Source organism: Myripristis murdjan, chromosome 23, assembly GCF_902150065.1.
Source record: "Myripristis murdjan chromosome 23, fMyrMur1.1, whole genome shotgun sequence".
NCBI classification, from domain to species: Eukaryota; Metazoa; Chordata; class Actinopteri; order Holocentriformes; family Holocentridae; genus Myripristis; species Myripristis murdjan.
In genome coordinates, this window is record NC_044002.1 from 10,220,236 (window position 1) to 10,241,983 (window position 21,748).

At 42.6% G+C, this 21,748-nt stretch overlaps 1 protein-coding gene and 1 long non-coding RNA gene across 4 annotated transcripts in view; one reads left to right on the plus strand and one right to left on the minus strand.

Moving 5' to 3' along the window:
• The window catches only part of cacna2d1a (calcium channel, voltage-dependent, alpha 2/delta subunit 1a), a 98,039-nt gene extending 82,553 nt beyond the window's left edge, over positions 1-15,486 (minus strand). For all 3 annotated transcript variants that reach the window (XM_030045746.1, XM_030045745.1, XM_030045747.1), the window contains exon 1: positions 15,369-15,486. In XM_030045746.1, coding sequence (XP_029901606.1) covers positions 15,369-15,457 — 89 coding nt within the window. In that variant the 5' untranslated portion in view covers positions 15,458-15,486. The remainder of the gene's footprint in view (positions 1-15,368) is intronic.
• LOC115355088 (uncharacterized) lies at positions 15,008-19,852 on the plus strand. The gene is made up of 4 exons (XR_003927846.1): positions 15,008-15,147; positions 15,480-15,638; positions 16,448-16,580; positions 19,464-19,852. It is a non-coding gene; the product is annotated as an uncharacterized LOC115355088 (long non-coding RNA).
• The last annotated feature ends 1,896 nt before the right edge of the window (positions 19,853-21,748 follow it).

Here is a 21,748-nt window from a genome sequence, read left to right on the forward strand (position 1 = left end):
TGTGCAATTTATAGCTTTAACACAAACTACACTAAAACACTAATTCTACACAAAAGTGTAGAAATAGTCAAAGAACAGTACAATTACAATAGTATAATGATATTATCTACACTGCCTTAGTTATCAGAAGTCTAACCTGGACTCGTATTTGTATTTCCAGAATCGAAGAAAACAGTAATCTAACTCAACAACACAGCAAAGCAACTAAATGAAAATACTCTTTTGCAGACACAAAGATGAGAATATGTTTGTGTCTCCAAACGGCAACTACCAGAACACAGGGTCTCTGTGTGCCCTGTGTGTTTGCGTATGTAGGTGCATGTGTATCCATGCACATATGCAAACAGTGACCAGTATGCATAAACTGCTGTAAATCAAGTTTATGCACCTAACATGGCTATGAGGCTTTTAAGGACACAGGATCCTGATGCGAACCCCCGACATAGTTCAGGAGGTGTGTGTGTCTATATCCACATAACCCTGACTGTCAAAACACCAATGAATCTCATTACTTGGCAAGTGAGACATGATACCAAGACACACACACACACACATACACACGGTGTGCAGTGTACGAGGTTATCTTCTCATCTCAGTATTTCAGCCTCTCCTCTCAGCATATGGGGCAAACATATGTCTGTTTAGCAGCAGTGACGATGTTTCCGACAGCCTCCAAGGTGGCATTCTGTGCAGAAACCCTCACCGACAGACCGAGTTGCACTTCAGAGAAAAACTTTGATTACATTTATATGGAACAAACCCAAAGCTTGAAAAAGCTGTTTATTTTTTTCTCCCAAATTCCTCAGCAATGATTTTCCCAAGAGCTGAAAAAGAAATTACACTTGAAATGTGTTATGATTCATGCTGCAATCATGATATTAGACAATGTGATTATTTTGTTGACATTGTGCGGGTCAGCTGTAGATACAGTTTAGACAGAAAAAAAACAAACAAAACCTATACACTATCCCCAGCCTCTTTACAGTGGTCAATAAAAAATTCATGACAGAATCCATAAAGAAAATTAACCTTTCTCCCCACTAGTGTGAATTAACTTCTTTGCCTCCTGGACTGCTGTGGGGTCTCTGACACATGAACCCAGTGTATGTTATCTTATTTAAAAACACAGTGTAATGTGAGCAGGCTTAGCTCATGCTAGAAATGTGTGTGTGGCATAGCAGCCACATATATTTAGCCTTGTGAGAGACAGCTGCTTGGGGCAGAGAGCAGTTATAGGATGGGTGTACTGTCAGCACATTGCTCTTTCTACCCCCCATCATGCTCAGATGCATGCTTGTCCAGAAGCATGCACACACATAATGCACATATCTGTACACCTACATCCACATGCAAATACACATAGGAAGATATCATCTCCTACAAATGATATCTTAGTGGATTTATATTCCAAATCCAGTTTGACTGCATGGAGCCAACACTCGGGTCAAGACAAGGTCCACTGGCTATGTAGTGAGCAGGTGTGTACTGAGCTTGTGCATGTGTCTTGTCCAAATGAGCCCCGTTGGCCCTAAGTAAGAAGGGTGGAGCACGACAACAGGTGTTGAATGGGAAAATGGTGAGTGTGTGCGTGTGTGTTCTGTCAAAAAGACTTGAAGCACAATGTGTTGTACGTGTACACTGTTGTTCGCTTGAATGACTGCAGGGTTCCACACAAATGCTGTTTATACATTGTTAATGCATTGTTAATACAGTAAATCAATCTTTAATTTTCAATAGCACATTCCCTGTGTCAGTTAGTGGGTGAGGGAACAGTTTTTTGATCCTCCCAGACCCTCCTTAATAATTATTCAATTTTTACACATTGTAATGTTATGTAATGACATGCTTCTGACCGATCAAGTGAGGAAATGAAGAGGGTATAATGTTACATTGCAGGAAGCAGAGCCACATGTGGCACTGTGCCAGAAAAGGGTTAGATACATTTGACTTCTGAACACCTTTAAATAAAGATACTTGATGTTAAAAATATAAGAAAGAAGCGTAAATGAGTGCTAAAATTTTTTTTTTTTTTTAAATATACAGTGGTCTTACAGTAGCCACAAAGCAACGTGCTTTGTGTTCATTTATGTCAGTTCATCATTTTCAGTGCAATCTTCCAAAAATAGGTTGTCGTTCATATTTAGCAAACTTGGTGGTTGTGTTACAGTACATTCCCATACATCAGTGTCTGATGCAGGCTAATGAGTGTACAGGATGCATATCCCTAGCTGATCCAAGGCCAGTATTGCATTTCTGGATCTCTGGCTACAACGCCTCTCTGCAGGCCTCTAATGAGGAACAGGCTGTAACAGAAATACCTGACCCAAGGAGGGTCCACAATATGTGGGTAAAAATATTTCATTCACTCACTAGCCTGCAGCCGCTTGGGGCTTCCTGAGGTCAGGTTGTAATATAATGAACTTGGTGCTGATGGTTTATTCTAAACTAACCAACGCTGAACTGAAAATTTGAAGTCTCAGTGACCTAAAAGAAAAAAAATCCCTTGGATAAACACTGAAAGGCCAAGCAATGCTCAGATAAGCCACTTCCACAAACATCCAACTCCTTCTTCCATGTAAAAAGCATATTTTCCATTCCATGTATCACCAGGGTGTGTGGTTTCCTCAACATTAAGCGATGACAGGCCACATATGTTTCATTCGGAATAGGCGCAGACTAAGGAAATGGTCTGAAAAAAGGAGATTCAACAAGGAAAAGAGCACGACAACAAAACCATTTGATGAGTGGATGGAAACTTGGAGCAGCACATAGAAAAATGAGATAGCATCATTATCCCCCTCCCCCCTATTCTCTCCTTGGGGAAATTGGGGGGGGGTGAAGTGGACAGGAAGGAAGTCACCCAAAATGGCTGGTGAGCCGGGCAGAGCCACTCGGCAGCGGTGGTTGTACACTGCGGGGCTGGAAATGAGAAGAGCCATGTGAAACTCAGCCAAGTGTGAGACCTGCTGGCATTAGCAGCCTCCCTTTCTCTCTCACTCCTCTCATTGAGTCATTAATATCGCCCAGTTTGGAAGCAGACTGCTTTTCTGACAGGCGATTTGTGGAGCTTTTTTTTTTTTTTTTTTAAACTTTCAGCTTCCTGCTTTCCTTTGTTCCCTTTTAGTGCCTAGATGAAAAGCGGAGCATACCTGTCTCGGTCAGCATGTTGTTTTGCGATAGTGAAATGTGACTCGTGGTCCATGCAGCAAAGATCATCATGGGTTCACTGACTTTAGAGGGCTTAGAGACACACTTGGTTGGAGTTTAGACGAACAGATGGTCTGATGGGAGGGCTCAAACATTCAAGATATGACATTAAAATTTCATTGGGTTCTTTCCATGTCCTCAGTCACAAACACAAGCGTGCCAGCACATTAAATGGTGTGAAATGAGATGAGGTAATAGTGACTGGTGTCAACATACATCTCTACTGTGAAGTGAGACCAATTGTGAAAAAGGGGAAATAAATCAATAAATGAATAACTAAACCATGGGAAAAAAGGTCTATGTTGACAGTATGTCAGTGGGTGTGTGAGAATTTCTCCTGAGCTATTTCAGGCCAGTCCTTGACTAGACTAGTGAACATGTGTCTTAATTTGTGTTTGACCCCTGTGGCCTCTTGTACAGTAGCTGGTGGCAAGACAAAGTGCTCTCCGCCTCTCCCCTTAGCCACTATCCTTCTAATGGCTGCAAGAGAAGTTGCTGCGCTTAGGCCAGCTGCCACGTGTGTGTGTGTGTGTGTGTGTGTGTGTGTGTGTGTGTGTAACCAGAGCACCGGGTCTTTTACAGCTCAGGCAGGGGGTAGTCGAGGTCAAAGGTCATCGGGCAGGTGCAGCTCTTAGTGTAATGGAGTGGGTGTGACTTGTGTTTGTGCAGGAGCAGTATTATAGAGCCCATCATTTAGAGTGGTGGACCCAAGTGTATGTCAAAGGTTCAGGTGACTGGGGTCCAGTATGAGGAATTACACTTGTATTTTACCATTAACACGTATACACACACACACACACAAATCCTGCCAAAAAAGACAAGCACAACAAGGCTAATCGTCAGTCTAGTCCACCACCGCAGTGTGTAGCTGTTGCTAGCCTTCAGCACAATCAAACTGCGTACTTATTTTCAGCCTCAAAAATGATTTTACATATGCTTTTTCGAAAATGGGAAGCAGCGCAAATCCATCTTGAAATTGTTCCGCCGAAAAAAAAAAAATGGCTGCATGTTGCCTTGTATGTTCAGTCACTAAATTGGCTAGTTCTGCATGCGCTTGAACTGCAAATTGAAAAAGACATATGGTGAAACACAATGGTCTGAAAAATCTGATGTTTCTGATTATTTGATGATACTATATATTTTTTTGCTGCCTGGGTTGAAAAATCACTATCCTAATTTATAACACATTTGGCTATAAATAGATTGGACAATTTTCCCACATAAAAAAACGGATGATGATGATGATATTCAGGGGCATGTTCCGATTTGAAATGTTAGGACCCCTGAAATGTCAAGTAGCAATAACAATGGTATTTTTTAACCTTTTCTCCTTGATACCTGGGATCACATCTGGAGGACAGCAAAAGGTCAGTGTAATACAGCCGCTGTTTTATGATGCACAAACAAATCGTTGTAGGCAAATGTTCCTGCTGTAAAAAGCTTTACAAGACAAATCTATGGTGGAGAAGCCAAGGCAGAAAAACAAACAGCCTTTACATATGGCAGACAGTGCAATCCCAATGAAAGACAGGAAAAATAGAGCACTTACTTCTGAATACACTGACCCCTCTCACTAAGTGTGACCTATCCCCCCCCCCGCTCTACACTGAAACAAGGGTTGGGTCAATTCACTTTCAGATTAATCACTTCTAGGAGTGAATGCTGCAAAATTTCTTCAAATTTCAAAAACAACACATATTTTGGCATCAAACCTTAGAGTCAACATCAGTCTCATTCCTTAAAGACACTCAGAATGAAGAATCACAGCTTCAGTTCCCATTTTGAATTTAATGAATATGAATTCACCTCAACCTTGACTGATACTTTGTTTTCATTTTTCTTTTCAAGTGACAAAGTACACCCGTTCAAGGTTGAGATTTAAAAAATAAATAAAATGAAACACTGTTATGGAATGACTTTGTAGGAGTTGGTAATCCGACTTTTAAAAGATGGCTCCCAGATGGAGTTCATGGAAAAGATAGGGAAATTTTACCTTCAAGCCTCTTCTGCAGAGTCCTGTCTACTTTTATACCCAACTTATGTCTGTGTTCTTCCTAACCTAAAATACCCTGTGTACTGTCTTCCCTTGCTTGAGGCTATCAAGGTATTTCAGAAGTAATATGCGTTGCTTCCAAAACAGCTTTCCATTCCTCGCTGGTTAATAGGCAATAACTTCTGCAGACGACACCTTGGCTGCACCTCACACTCTTGATAACATAATATTAATAGTGTGATTTCATATTTCATTGACAAACAGTAAGAAAAGTCATGCCAGCAATTCTCTTCCCACAATGACCTTGCTTTCATTTTCAATCAGGAGCAAACTTTGTCAAGTACACCTACAGTGTTAGTTCCATAGCCATTATTAGCTGTTTATTTTTTTACCAAGGGCTAGACCTGACATCATGTTAACACCCCCAACCAACGGAAAGCTCCAGAATATTGATCTAACAGTGTTGTACGCTACACTACACTGAGTGAATCACCGAAAGTCTGCCTCACGCCGGTTCAGAGACCAGACATGCCTGGGTGCAGCCAGCCAAACGAATCCAGGGCTCAATATCCAATCTCTAAGTTTCCACTTCAGCGCACTCCCGTCTTGTAAACATCCCTATGTTTTGATACTCAGAACTCAGTCTGCATATCCACATTTGATCTCTTAATACTGTCAAAACCATCAGGGAGAGAGCATGGAAACATTTGACAGGAAAGTTTCTTTTTTTTTCTCGTCTCATAATGCCGCAGAGTCATGGTTTTCAGCACTGGGAGACAGTTTAAAGCCATCAAATCCTCCTCTAATAGTAGTAATTTGGGCTTCTAATCTGTTCTTAGAAAGAGAGAAGGGCTGACACCATTACGGGAAGCAGAGGAGATGCACAAAAAGATGGGGATGTTTGAGGATGGCAGCTTGGATGTAATTGAGCCACTGGGGGATATCTAATAAGAGCTCTAACTGTGGAGCAAGGCATCTAATAAGCAGGAAGGCTGACAGGGCATTGTGGAAGACAAACACTCACTTTCTGCCTCTTCTTTCTGTCCTTGTCTTTCTGCCTCTCCTTCCCTCACATCTCGTCTTTGTACTTACTTTGTCTTTCCTGCACGGATTTATTATCTGCTGTTCAGTTTATTTGTCTTTTCCTTCATTGCTTGGTTCATTCTATCCCTGTGTCAGTGCTTTCCTTCTTTTTTTCTTCTCCATTCCCTCTTTTCTGAATCTCCTTGTTGTAAATCTGTTAGCTGCTGTTGCATATCTCGGATGCACTTCCTTTACACCATTTCATATCTCACCAATATTGAATTTCTATTTTTTGCTTTACACACTAATTCCATTTTCATTAACACTTATTACAAGCAGAGTCTCTGTGAAGCAAAGTAATACTGCAAATGTCAGAAATCCCCCTCCCCCCCTTGTCTTGTTGCTTTCTCCCTCCTCTGACAAATTTAACCATGGAGCATAATAATAACCGAGGCGACAAGTGATGATATCCTCCTCTTTATTGAGGTCAATAACGCCATAATTGTAAGCTTTGTAAATATCTCGTGGCCTCATTATCATCCATGGCAACACATTATTGATATTTCTCTCTCTCCTCCACCATTTTCCTCTTAGCAAGTCAGATCAAGTTAACACGGCCCCCTGCTTGGACCTGAAGAGTCTTGTTTAAGTGAAACCTTTGGCAACAGTATTTGCTGCGCTCGATCAGGCACTTAAGTTAGGGTGTATCACAGCTGCGGAATAGCTGACTGGACAGTGAACAGGGTCATTATCCGGTGATCGGGGGTGCAATCTGGCGCTCAGAGAGAAGGTGTGGGTTACAGGAAGCCGTTCCCATTTGGATTTATTTCACAGGTGAACGCATGGCTAAGGAAAACCAGCCACATGTGGTGGGAAGACGGCCCTTAAACCACAGGATTTTACTCACTACTTTTGTTATCGGATTTTAGTCTTGGTTAAAATCTCTGACACAGATACCACTAACAGCAGTCATTAGTCTATAGCTCTAAGGGAACTTTGCCAGGAAATGACCCAAAGCAGACGACTGGAGCACTCACTTCATAAAGCATGTTTACTGGACTGATGTTTTGACTGTACATCTTCCTCAGAGTCCCTTTAAAAACCCTTAGTAGTACTATAGATTCTTCATAGATTATTCATTATTGAACACAGCTGATCTTGATAGGTGCACCTCTGACATCCCTGTGCGGGGGATGGGGGATGGGCGTGGGCAGGTGCAATATAAAAGAGAATTTCCCTACAAACTAATGGTGTCACATTTGTTCATTCTGAAATCCAGGGAAAGCAGATTAACAAAATCAGACCATTTGGAGGCGTGGGCACTGTACTGTACAATCGGCCCGCTGGCAACATGGAACTGAGTCAGAACGCCGAGGGTCAGCCGCTCTCCCTACCCTTGCCCATGTTTGACCTCACACTCTGGACCGCAGCGAGCTGGGACTGACTCCCTGTCCCTCTAGCACCTAGTCCGCCTCGTCCACACCTTCCAAGTCAAACAACATATACATCCTGACAGAACTAACAGCTCCCATTGTATCACCTCTCCCCACAGGTGTCTGCACACATTAAATAGGAGGAAACGGAATTGTTGTGACACCTGCAAGTGTGTGAACTCGCTGCAGAGCAATCTCACCTGCTGGAGAGATTCCAGCACAATAGCAATGGCAAAAGCAACTGAGTCAAGCTAGGGTGTTTTGGGTGTGTGTACACGTACAGAAACCACACAAAACTCTCATGCACGTTAAAGATGCAAGTTTCCATTTACAACCACAAACACTAAAGTGCACGTATGGTTGCTTGGCCCACTGTGGAGCTATGATCTCCAATATGTAAATGCTTGTTTGTGTCGTGTGTGTGTGTGTGTGTGTGTGTGTGTGTGTGTACATGTGTGTATTTCTCCTCCTCCATCCTGCAGTCCTTCAAACTCCCCCTGTCTTCACTGTATTTCATCTGTCTCTCCTTCACCTTGTTCATCCTCAGCCCTCCAGCTGTCTTTCTCTCCGCGACACGTCATTTTGAGCTCTGTTCAAATGACTAAACTTCAACATGCCTGTCACCTTCACACTCTCTGGGCGAAGTCTCTCGACCCATTCATCCATACATCCATCCAACCTTTCTGCCTCGCTTCACATACACACAATCTTGGACGATGCAGTATAAATAGAGGAATTAGCCCCTTGGCCGAAATGTCCAATTAGCGTCAATCTAGACGCCTACACAAGCAGACTACTGTTAGTGCTGTACTGAGTACTCATCCCCCTGATGGCTACGCACATTGTCCACTGTAGTCTGAACACTGCCAGTAACAGCACTTATGTGGCAACACGGCTCCATTATCGGGCTCAGGAGAAGCCATCACAGGCCATCACGGGTCCACTTCTCTCCATGTCTCTCTCAAAATATTACACATCCAATATGGTTATGGTGTCTCGCTGGATATTTTAAGCACTTAATACCTCTAGTGTGCAATCAGGATAACATGGCCTGTTGAGCTCTGAAAACAGTTCTAGGTTGCTATTTGAAAACTTTCATTCCAAAATGAGATTTTGAACACGTTAATACAAAATGACTGCAGGTATTAAACACATTATGGAACCGTGTTTAACTTATTATCTATCTTTAGGATTTGCTTTACAAAGCAGTAGCATTTCTGTACTTCAAAAATATCGGGTTGCATTTCTTTCTTCAAATGGATATAGCAATTTGAAATGAAATTCCCTACGGTAAACAAAGTCCTGTAAGTGAGGATGAACCATGGGATTTGAACACTGGATGACTTGATGGATGAAGCATTTTTTGATTAGCATTATTGATGACATAAGTGTATGTGTATTGTGACATGAGTGTATGTAAGTGTATGTGAGGGCTACATGTTTTTTTTTTTTTGTTTTTTTTTTTTCAACTCTGTAGCTGCTTAAGGAGCAAAAAGGGTAAAAATCGTATTGTTGCTTTCGGTTGGAGGCCTTAAATCATGTCTGTAAGTTTTGCATTGTTCCTGATGATCATGTATTTTCAAGACTGCTCATTAGAAGCCAATGTAATCCACCAATTAACAGTTAAAATGTGAATATTTTGCAAACTAGAGTTACAAGGTTTGACATGGGACCACTCACGGTGAATGATGATCAAGTTTACTTGCACATTGTTCATCCTGACACTTTTTTCTCCCAGTTTAATCTACTGACTGAGACATGATGGATTGCAAAAGTGTGACAAAACTACACTTCCCATACTTAACATTAGAGATCCTCTACAATATACAGATGTGCTTCCTGTACTGGACAGGGCTCCCATCCAAACAGCTGTTAGCTATTCCCAAGGTTGCCCGGGCAACGGCGCAATGGAAAATTCCTGGGAATTTCCATGTGGCAAAGGATTGTGGGGACGTAATACAGCGCCGGGGTTGCTTCTTAACTTCCCAGCTTTCCTTTCGCATAGACAAGACAGAGGGAAATATCTTTCTTCTTGGGACGAGACACTTGAACCAGACACTAAAGCAACATGTGGAGGCCACACATAAACGAAGGGTCCAACGCCTTCAGTGGATGAGCTCGGGGGAGATTTATGGGAAGAGGGCAGGGAGGAGGGCAGAAGCGCATATCCCAGACAACAACCCGACACCACTCGATACCCCTCTGTCCTGTATCCTATCCTGAGTCTGAGTCAGGACATTTAACTCCCCCTTCCCCAAAGACAGAGGCTTGCCTAAATATAGCCAGGGTCAAGAGAGGGGAAAGGGGAATTAGTGGGACAGAGAGAGCGAGAGAGAGAGAGGGGAGAGAGAAGAGAGAGAGAGAGAGAGAGAGAGAGAGAGAGAGAGAGAGAGAGAGTGAAGGGGGGTGAGGGGGACAGGGAAGGGTGTGAGAGAAGAAAAAGAAAAAAACAGTGAGTGAGAATGAAAGAAAGCAACTAAGTGCGAGGCGAGACCATGAATATTCGCCTTAAGCACAGACCTTACATCCTAGCATGTATGCATGTGTGTGTGTGTGTGTGTGTGTGTGTGTGTGTGTGTGTGTGTGTGTGTACAGTTACAGATATAGCCTTCCAGCTGCTTGACTCTTTACACCCTAGCACCCGCTGTGTCATAGCTAGGAGGTGTCAATCACAGCCAAGGAAACCTGAGACGTCTTAGAACCGACCGTATCAATATCCATCTCCTCATTACACTTGACTCATCGTCTTCAAAACTACCGCTATCCATGCCAAACAGTAAATCAGTTATACTTGACACTTGTATAAATATACATGAGAAAAATCTGATTTCTGACGCCCTATAATCTTAGATGAGATGGCTCTTAACGCCTGTATAACTGAGTCTCTTGCAAAACTAGAAACAGGAATCCAAGACACTAATTTATGATTTAATCAAAACACAAGACCTGGAGGCTTTTTTCATTGATAAAAAAAAAAAGGGGGAGACCAATGTGCCGGACACTGCGACCGTAGTCATGGTGATTTTCCAGGGATATAAGCACATTTTCTGGTTCAAATATGTTAGCACCACCATGACAATTTGGGTAGAAAAGCGCGAATAACTACCCGATGAGTCACAAAGCCAGTCTTTAAATTACTACCCCAGTATTGGTCTCATTATGACGTCACAGATTAAAGTCTTGATTATTTTCCATTTCCTTTCTATTGTTACAATATTATGCCACCACAATGTCCAAGATCTCACACACCAGAAATCTGATGTCCTCCGTGTTGAGGCAGTTCACGACGCATCATGTGAACTTGGAAATGAGATGCTTGTGAGCGGCCTCACATGGGAACTCACCCCCTGACCTTTGCATTCCCAGGTCTCAAATTTACAAAGCTATCACCATAGAGGTCATCATCAGGCTTCACTAAAAAGACTTCAAAAGTCATGCCGGTTCATATTTAGCCTTGAAATCTCAAAAGATAAGCTCTTAAGAAAGATATTCCTCTTTCCAATATAGTAATTTTGCTTTTTTTTCAGGGCTTTTTTTTCTTGGCACAAATATCAATATCAAGATATGCACAACGGAAAAAGGCTGATTCATAAAGTAATATCAAGAAAATGACACTTGATTTTAAAAAGCAAGTTAATTAGCTTTAGAATTAAGTGGCATTATCTTGCATTCACTGGCAGACTTCATCACATGTTTTACAAAAAATAAGATTTTAAGCTTAGCACCAGGACAAATGACCACTGAAAAGGTATTTTGTAGGGGTGTTTAAAACAAACCTACTCACAACACGACCGGGCAAACTTCTAAACTGTACAAACTATTCCACTCTCTTTCCATTTTTACATGTTTTTTTGTTTTGTTTGTTTGTTTGTTTTGATTGAGTTTGTGTAATGTCATTAATATATTGTCTTTCTTTATATTTGAGCGTGGGTCTTGTTTTCACTCCCAGAAAGCTTCTGCAGTCCCTCACAGCAGGGAGCCCTCTGTATATTTGTGTATAGTGTGTGTCCCTTGCCTCATAGCTGCCCATGTTGCTCTCTGTGCAGATGGAGTGCCTCCTCACATTATGCCCACTGATCGCCAGAGACAAGGCTGGGAACACGAAAAGCATAGCTCTTTAGCTGGTTGAGCATGAAATCCAGTTAGCTTTAAAAAAAAAAAAAAAAAAAAAAAAAAAAAAGCAAGCAAGCAAGAGTGGGAGAAACAGAGAGGAGGGTGACAGAAACTGTGGAAATGGGAGAGAGGATGGAGAGGAAAGAGAGAAACAAAGCATGGCTCTCAGTGATTAAGGAGAAAGCCAAAAACAAGCATATGATCAAGTCTATAATTTGGACTGAGTGACCAGATTCAGTACAAAGGACTGGCAAATGCTGACACAATGATTTGGACATGTCTCATGGTTCTGGCTGTGAGCTCATTATTATCTCGATGAAAGCATGTAATGATCGTCAACCAGGGCAAGACTGCTGACTGAGGCCAGTGTGCAGATTACCATTGATGTTGACTGACCAGATTTGCCTTGCAAAATTAATAGCTGTGAAGCTGGATTGTTTAAATATATGACTTTGAATGTTTGCAAGACACAAACATACAGTACGTTTATGTAGAGCCCCATTCTAATACAACACCACAGTGAGGAATGAAAAATCTTGAATCAGCTAATCATGCTTTTGATATTTATGAATAGGCTAGAATCAATAGATGTCTTCAAAGCAGCAGGGAAACTGATTGAACACTGATCCAATGTCCAGGGCTACACCAACACATTTTCAGAGTATTTCATTCAGGCGTCATTCCCATCAAGTGTGCAAAAGCAACATGATAACCATGTGCTACTCGCTCTGCTCAAAGCAAAGTCTCCATATAGACATATGAGACGAAGAGGGCCAAATAGTCTGGATCAGGGTAACAAGGCAAATACATATCTTCTCTTTCTCCTGCTGTCTCGCTTTCTTTTCCTTTTCCATCTCCCCCGCTCTCTCGGTGCGCGAGCTGGCGCCAAGATCTCTGGGGCGCAATCTGTGACATCAGACTTTGCATTTCAGATTCAATGATGTTAATCATTTGCCTCCAAGCACCCGAGAAAAAGAGAGAGAAGAAGAAGAGGGAGAGAGAGAGAGAGAGACAGAGAGAGTGAGACAGAGGGAGTTGGATGGGAAGAAGATGGACAGGGAATGAACAAGAAGAGGAGAGACAGGGAGAGTGATGACAGAGAGAGGGAGAGAGAGAGAGGGGATGGAGAGAGGGGTGGAGGGAAGGAGATAGGGAACGCGACAGTTAGAGAACAGAACATCTGAAGCAGACAGACACTGGCATGTGAGGTTAGAGCTGGAGCCCAGAGATACAGTCACACTTCCAGCCAGAGAGAAGGAAGAGAAGAGAAGAGAAGAGAAGAGAAGAGAAGAGAAGAGAAGAGAAGAGACAGAAAGAAAGAAAGAAAGAAAGAAAGAGGAGAGAAAGAAAATGGCAAAACAGAAAATAATCCTTGAATATATCCAGGTCTGTCTTGGTTGCAACAAGAATGGGCTTGTAAAGAGCCAGACAAGACCTTGCTTATTCATGCCCCTGAATTTCCTGGAGGAAAACACGCTGGGTCAGTCTCTCCGTGTCTGTTCTTCTCGTTTCTCTCTGTCTCTCTGTGACTTTCACCTTGAGAAGTCAAAGTGAGGCTTGTCACTCAAAATCACTGTCACCACACTTAGCAAAAGTGCAATTACATTTGCCAAGACAAGCCACTGCCGCAGCTAAACACAGGAGCATGGTGCGAACTAGAGGGAATTTTGCTTGTTTTTGCATCACAGAATGACATGCAATGCCCCCATAGCCAGTCAATAAAGAAATAAAGACATAATAAAAGAATTGTAATTAATACTATAACTACTATATAAAAGACTTGGAGGATACTGATACCCACTTTAAGGAGACTTAAGTATACAGACTCTCTATGATAACTGAGTATTTTCTATTTTGATTCTGGCATTCTCAAACTACATGAAGTTGTCTTAATTCAAACCAAGACCTCCTGCCAATTTCGTTGTGAATTTCCACATTGTTATTCCTGCCAGATTGCCAATGCCACTCAATAGCCTTTCAAAAAAAAAAAAAAAAAAATCAAATCAACAATGTGTCAGTGAAATTGGGCCTGCAGCTCAGCAAGTCTGTGCAAATCCCATGCAGACAACCCACAGATCAATCCACTTAGTGCCCATGAAATATATGGAGTGGGCAGGCCACTCTGCTAGTCTGACATCATTGTAGCTGGCCATTAGGCTGAGTGCCATCATGGCTCACCACCTCTCTAAGGGACCGTCCTTGGGCTGCGTTCAAAACCAAATGTTGGAGTCTTGCCTCTCCCAGAACCATCTGGAATATCTTAAACCTGTCAAATGGGTGTAGGGTATAGCGTGGCAAATAAACAGGGGCACTTTAGCTTACATACACGTACACACTTGTTTAATTTAAGCACTGTACTCTGTGGCCAAGGCCGTTATCATCTGTCACATCTATTTAGTGTGCGCTGCAAATATCAAGGGTAGGAGTCGAATTAGAGCAGGGCCAGTGATATCTTTATTTCAGGGTGACGGATGAGCCATGTAGTGGAGATTTCAGGCCAAATTTAGTGGCAAGGGTAGTAGGACCTTTCTATTGAATAGAAAGGGGAGCAAACAAGTCTATAACTGATTAGGGTTACCCACTGCTGGCCTGGTATGAGGTGGAATAAAAAACACCATCAGTCAACACACTGATAGATTACTGCACAGTCTCTAAACAGTTGCAAGCCTGTAAAATATCTGTCAAACCACTCAAAGCACCAGACAGGATATTAGACATGCACTAAAACTAGTCTACTGAGAAAACTTCTTGCCAAGTCTAACAATTTTTTTTTTTTTTTCTTTTGAGACAGCGACTGCAAAAGAAAAATTTAAGGAATCACAGGGGTCCTACAGGTAGCCTAAAGCAAAATGAGGAATGGTTTACTCACACTTTGGGAATGCACAAGTTTCACTCCCCTTATTATTGTTATCTACTCAACTACAATACAAACAAACATTCAGCACTGGGGAGGGGGGGCACATTTATCAACAGTGATTTCATTTTGCCCCTTTAATATGACTCTCTCATACCAAATAAATCATAAAAGGGTCTGATGTCTCATGTCTCATGTGGAGGTTCACCTCTGAACATGAAAAGGTTTGGGAACCCCTGTCCTGGGAGACTCAGGGGGACATAGCCCCCCCCCCCCGAAATGATTGATGACAGCCACATGCCACACACAGCTGCAAGAGGTCAACAAATGGACAGTATCATCTACAAAGAAAGTTTAATGCAAATTCAGGACTGCCAGTGGAGACTCCACTTGAGAGTGGCTATAGGCGATCAGATTTTATGAGAGGAAAATATTTATCGTAAACAGTTTCAAACTCCCAGACGAAAACTGCAGTGTTATCACGACTTATATTGTGCCTTGTATCGGTGTCTAGTGACCTTATGGTACTTTATGGCTTTTTTTCATCTCCTGGTAGTGGGTTATATAGGGAGTCTTTTCCGCTATCACTGAAGGATACAGAATAAATCTTGTCTGGGGGGCATAAAACTGTAGCGAAGTATACAAGATGATGCGAATACAAGAGCGAAATGTCAGGCGGTAATTTCAATAGTCCTTTAAGCAAGAGTTTGAAAAGCCAACAGGCTGTTTTGGAGGCTGTACTCACATGAGCGCTGATGGGAATTGTCCGGTCGAGACGGACGAAATGGTTGACAGGAGTAAAAGTAGACTGATTGAGGAAGTGTAGGTATCCATAGCTTGGTTTATTTCCCCCTAGAATCTCGCCACCGGTCCGGATTCAGAGAAAGAGAGGACGCACAAAAGGTCCACAAATCCACTGGAGCGCCGTGCGTATTTTTCAGCCAAACCCCCCTCACACCGCCATCGGTGCGCGTTTGGATACAAATCTCATCTGGTGTCTATGTCCCCCCCACCGGTGAGTTTTAGAGTGTCTGTTTTTGGTGCGGAGTGTGTATGTGTGTGTGTGTGTGTGGGTCTGCGTGCAGGAGTGTGAGTGCGTGTATGAGGGTCTAAAGCTGAGATGCTAGAACAGATTCACGGTGTGTAAAAAAAAAAAAAAAAAAAGAAAGAAAGAAAAAAAAACATAAAGCGAGAAAAGGGGAGGGCGCGTTTCACATCTCCCCAGCTTGGCCAACAGAGCAAGAGTGCATCTCTGTACACTGTAAAAAATGTCCATCTGAGGCAGCCAGCCAGTCCAGCGGGGAGTCTGAAAACCTAAAACAAGTGGCAGAGCGGGTGACATACCTCACTTCCACTTTTCAGCAGGGGTGGAGACAGTCTAAATAACTTGAAATTGTACTAAAAATGCGCAAAAACCTACCTATATGAAAGAAAAAGAATCGTTCATTTTAAGTTATACACAGCTGCTTTTTAAGATAAATGAACAATGTTTCTTGTCATTTTTCCGGTTTGATTCTAAAAGAACAACAAAGGGTTAAATTATATCATTTTCACTGAAAAAAAAGAAGACAAATATCTCAATAAGGCGCATGGAGTAAAATTCTTCTCTTTGCTGATTGTCACTGTGACCCCACAGCTGCCCAGTTTAAGATGTTCAGGTTTCTGATGATGCTTTATGGAGAGCTGAACATTGGCTCTCTGCAATGGATGTGACTTAAAATGCAGCAAAATAAATAAATAAATAAATAAATAAATACTTCAGCACAAACATGCTTAAGTAAAAGTAAAACTGCTGACTTAATCATCACTTTTTTCTTCCCTCAGTGTCACACGCGCCTCTGGAGAACTGCTGACAGACGGCGGCAGCACTGGCAACGAGACAACTTAGTTCTTAAGAAATATAATATTCTTCTTCGAATATGAGACTGAAGCGGCTACGATGGACACTTTTTGCAGTGTGAGTGTCCCTGACGTAAAGGGTTTCCGGGCCCCCTCCTCACCCACCCAGCCCCCTGGTGTAGAGCGACAATTACGCATGGCTCTCTCTCCATGTAGGGCGCTCCCAGGTGCTGCTTATTAAGCACCCACTAACACAGCCTGGCCACCCCTCAGTGCCCTCAAGCTGGTCTGTTGCTTGCCTGTAGCTGGATAACCATATCTAGTTACTTTGATTATTTATCAAAAAATCTCTCCTGTGTAAATATCTTATGAAAACATCCCTACAACATCACCACAGTATCAAGGTATTCAGTCAAAGATATTGTAATATTTGATTTGTCCATATCACCCAGCCCTAGTCCCACCGCTTCTGCATATAACAGCAGTCAGTTTGCTCAGTGCAGACTAAATGTCCAGGTTGCAAAGCAGCACCTGACAACTTCGCTTCCATCCAGTCAGATCTGTCTTTGAAAGCCTCAGGCATTTCCAGGCCCACAAAGTGACTGCTGTCCATGTCAAATTCAGCACGACCCACCGTCAAAGGGAAACACATCAATCCCATCGAATGCCCTCTCCCTGTTTTATTATGTAAATCGTCATAAACACTCATTTAAATTGCCACTGTGCAGTGCATCCGCTTATGCAGAGAAGTGATAATAAATTCCATCTGCTCTGAGGGCTGTGGCAAACTTAATATGAAGTGACATTTCCTTTTGCTGGGAAAATCAGCAAGGTAAATACCAGACTAATATACTGTACTTCCTAATGAGTTTCTTTCCAAAGCCTCCTGTCAGATACAAAGCTAATCTCTGAATAATTTCCTCACAACTCTTGACTTATAATGGAACTCCAAAGTTACTTCTGAGTTTAGTTTGTGTGTGTGTGTGTGTGTGTGTGTGTGTGTAGTGTACAAAGTATTACTAATGTTATGGGGACACAAATCTGTTTACACAGTCATGTTGTGGGGACTCACCTCCCTTATGGGGACAAAAAGCAAGTCCCCTAAGCAAAAATCATTGATTTTAGGATGAAGATGATTTAGAGGTGAATTAACTTTAGGGTTATGTTAAGTTTAGGACTTATGAATGATACACTCGATATCTCATATCTGCCTCATCTCCGATTTCAGTAGTACGGGTGGCTTGACTCATCTGCAACAACCCTGGAGAACAGCACACCTCGATAATGCCCAGACTGTGTGGCAGTCACTGTCAGAGTTGGTCCAGCCTCATGGAATCACCTCATCCCCTTAGTCTTTATGTGTTTCAACAAATCAGGGTCCTGGGGTTGTTAGAAATTTATAATTAGGGGAACAAATAAGAATGTGATGCTCTCCCTCATGCTTACCGTGCCAGGTTTAACATTAGGGTCAGGTTATGTTAAGAATGTGTTACTTTAATCTTATTCTGAATGGTTAAGTTTAGGGTTTAAATTGGTCTCAGTCTAGTTTAAGAATTATTAAAGGTCTGAGTTTGGCTAAGGTTATGGTCAGGTTATAGAGTCTAAAATTCTCCTCTGAAAGGATTAGGATTAAGGCTAGGGTTAGTGTTAGCCAAGTAGTGGTTAGGGCTAGGGTTAAGGTTAGGATAAGTCTCCCGGAATTGAATGTAAATCAATGTAATGTCCTCTGAAGTGACGGAAACATGACTGTGTGTGTGTGTGTGTGTGCGCTTGTGCGTTTACGTCCAGCTGTGTTAGCCACAGAGGGCTGTGGCAGACACACCAGCAGGCAGAGTCGCTTGCCTACTATTATGTGAATCGCACAAATAGATTTACTGTGCAAATAGCCGCCATGTTCCTCCCCCACTCAGCAAATATCGGGTTGCAGTAGAACTCATATAAAAGCTGCTCCTCAGGGACCTCTTGCCAGGCAGGGCTCGGAGCTGGGGGAGATGAGTGTATTTACAGAGCAACAGTGAAGAGGCGGGGCAGGAGGTTAGGAGAATGTGTGTGAGACTGAGAGGGAAAGAGGAGAGAGGGTTAGAAGGTGCTTGAACGTATAGACCTAATGGTCACACAACACAGCACACACGCAAAAAGACAAGGACACACATGTAGCAGTGGGAACAGGTCATACAACACACAGACATACAGTATGTGAAGACACAGGTAAACAAACCTCAGGCCAGGAATTACTACAATGACAAAATGACACCATGCCAGCAGCACATTTAGCCTTGATTATCACTCTGAAGAAATTTGCTGGGGAAATGAGCCATGCTGTTTCTGCCATTTTGCAACATACAATAGTCTTACGCCAGCCTCTCAGGCTGCTTCTGTCTTCGAACCAGGGAAGCAAATGCTACACTCACTTAAACAGGATTATGAGGGATTTTCAGGGGGATTAGGTTGCATTACCAAAGCTTCTCTCAGTAACAGCGAATTCTGTTTAACTAAGTCCCATTCACATAAGCGATCAGATTAGTGGCACACAGTCTTGTTTTACCAAATGTCAATTCATAAATGTTTGACCACAATATATTGAAAAGTCATACAGAAGAGCTGAACTGTCCTCAAAGTCCAAAAGACTCACATTCAGGCTGATAATCCTACAATTGGGAGGAATATACAATTTGCAACAGTTTTTTCGGACACATTTTGGTGCTTAACTGAAAACTGGCTGTCACTGAGCATGTTAGACTGAGCCATGAGGATTTGGTTCAGGTTTCCATGGCTCAGTGTGTTTTTCTTTTAACCTGTTGGCCACGAAGGCACAGTTTGCCTGAGGTCATGTGTCCAGAAAGACAGCGGCAAAAGCAGCAAGAGGCAAAACCGAGAGCGCAGGTGGATACGAGAGAGCACGCGAGAGGGACAGGGAGTCGAGGAGAGAAACACAGTGGGTGACACACAGGTTGTGTATCTGAGTAAGTAATGAGTGTGTGTATGTGTTTGTGCCTGGCAGGCAGCAGGTGTGGCCTCTCACCAGCTCCTGACCCCGCCCACCTGTCCAGGGAATCGCCCGGCAGCTGTCGCCTAGCAACCCTTTGCCGTCTCCACGCGGGCTCCTCACGAGCGAGCCAGAAGCCTGTTGTTTTCCCAACACATGAGTACACATCCCTCGTATAGTCAAGCTGGGAACAGCAGAGAGAGGGGGCCCCTGCAGGACAGTGCAAGTGCAATGCAAACAGAAAAGGAGTGTACATTTTTAGTAGGTTATGAAAAAGATACGGACGCTGGGTTTGTGAGGAAGAGCTATGTCCCACAATAGCTTTTCCCAAAAAAGTTTTTTCCTTTGCATGTTTTACATCCTCCGATTTGTGAAACTAGACATTTGTAAAATGTCATATAGAGAGTGTTGGGATATAGCATAAAAGCTTTCAAGAAGTCTGTGTGTGTGTTTACGTCTCTGTGTGTGGGTGTGTGTGTGTTTGCCTCTTTGTTTTATCTTTCATTTGGTGGCTATTTTCTATTTCATGCAGCCCCCATAGGTGGCTTTTCTTCTGGACCACCTTGCAAAACCATAAGTGGATGTATCCTTAGTATCCTTAGTGTCCTTGCTTATCCCTTTAGGAATGAAACCCTATCCTTTGCAACGTTAACATTACCCATCGTGCTATTAATAACCAGTCTGAGCCAGCTTTCCCATGCTCTCATCTTCAGCTCCCGAGCAAACTGGAGGAAGTAGTGCTTAATAATAAGGTTTAATTTCCCAAACATGTAACCGCTCATTAAAGCACATTTGCAGGGCAAAAGCCTTTGCATTTTATTCAAATGACTTTGAATCATTTCAGGGATGGAAATGCCCCCTCGGCCTTTTTTCACATCAAATTACACTTTAAAAGTCCAGCAAAGAAGACGCTTAGTGTTTTCAGTGAGCCTGCTCCTGCATTTGCAATCATCTTTGTGTTCATTTGGCTGCTTTCTGGAAATGCTGACATCACTGGAACAATGCAGATTCTAAGCATTCACAGAGACAAACAAGCAGGATGACATGATACAATAAGATGAAGTGCCTGTCAAAGCGAACTCCTGCCCGAAGAGCTGAACATTAAACATGTCACTGTCGCATCGTTTCATATTTCTCAGTGCCTTATGAAACAACAAACAAATTGATGTACACATTGCTGAGCCTTCACTTAACAGAGAAATTCAACAAACTGCATTCATGCAAAAATCATGCATTACCCCCCCACACACACACACTTCTTTCCCCACAGGCTGCCAAGCTCAGTTCATTTATTAATTCTTGTGGGCAAGTGCGTTACCCTGGCAACAAATGATTTCTGAGTTTAAAGTTTAATCGGCATCTCCCCCACATGATCCTGTGTGGGCAAAGATGATGGGACAAGGCTTTTATTTTCACAGAAGCTCACACTGACACATTCTTCATTGTCAGATCTGACTGTTATGGAGACATGAGGAAGGAGAAAGTGACCAGGCCTGAGTCACTGCAAATGAAAGAGCGAGCCAATAGGCCCTTTGCACAGCATGATTTAGTTGGACACATTTTAGCTTGAGTTCTTCTGAGGAAATGGTTGCACATACAGATGAATTCTTCACTGAGAATATTTTTAGCCTTTGCAAGCGTTTAGTCTTTTGAGTTAAGAAGTCAAACATATGTTTATTCTGTGCACCTCTGTGTCTGAAGAATCCAGGGGCTCTTGCAGTTGCAGTCCGACGTCCTCATCCTTGTCTTTGAATGATCATCATCTCCAAGGACAAACAAGGCTTTTGGAGGTCACAACAAAAAAACAAATAAAAAACAAAACACATCTGTGTCCTTGCACTGCAGGCTTGTCCGTGGTGACGGTCGACATGGTTACGCCTTGTTGAGTCATTGAAAGGAAAGTGATGGCGAGTGTGTGTGATATGATGTCTCACTTGGGACAGGGGCAGCCTCAGTCCCCTATGTGCACTGACTGATCACATTACTATTAGTGAAAGCTATTCTGTCAGTAGGAGAAGTTATGGCAAGGCGAAGGAGGGCCTCAGGGTGACACATGCATGCAGTGATGGAGCTGGTTTCAGGGAGGATCTGAGGTGATGGGACATGAAGGGTCCCAGCTTGACTATTGCAGAGGCCCCACTTAAATTTTTTCCTCATGCACTTGATAGATATTTCAGTCCTTACTGTAGTGAGTGATAACAAAACTATAAGCACTTTAATGGTGCACATCTTTGCTGTGGAAATGCACCATGGTCAGTGTCTCATACAGTAACAGGTGACCAATGTCTTAATCTATTAAT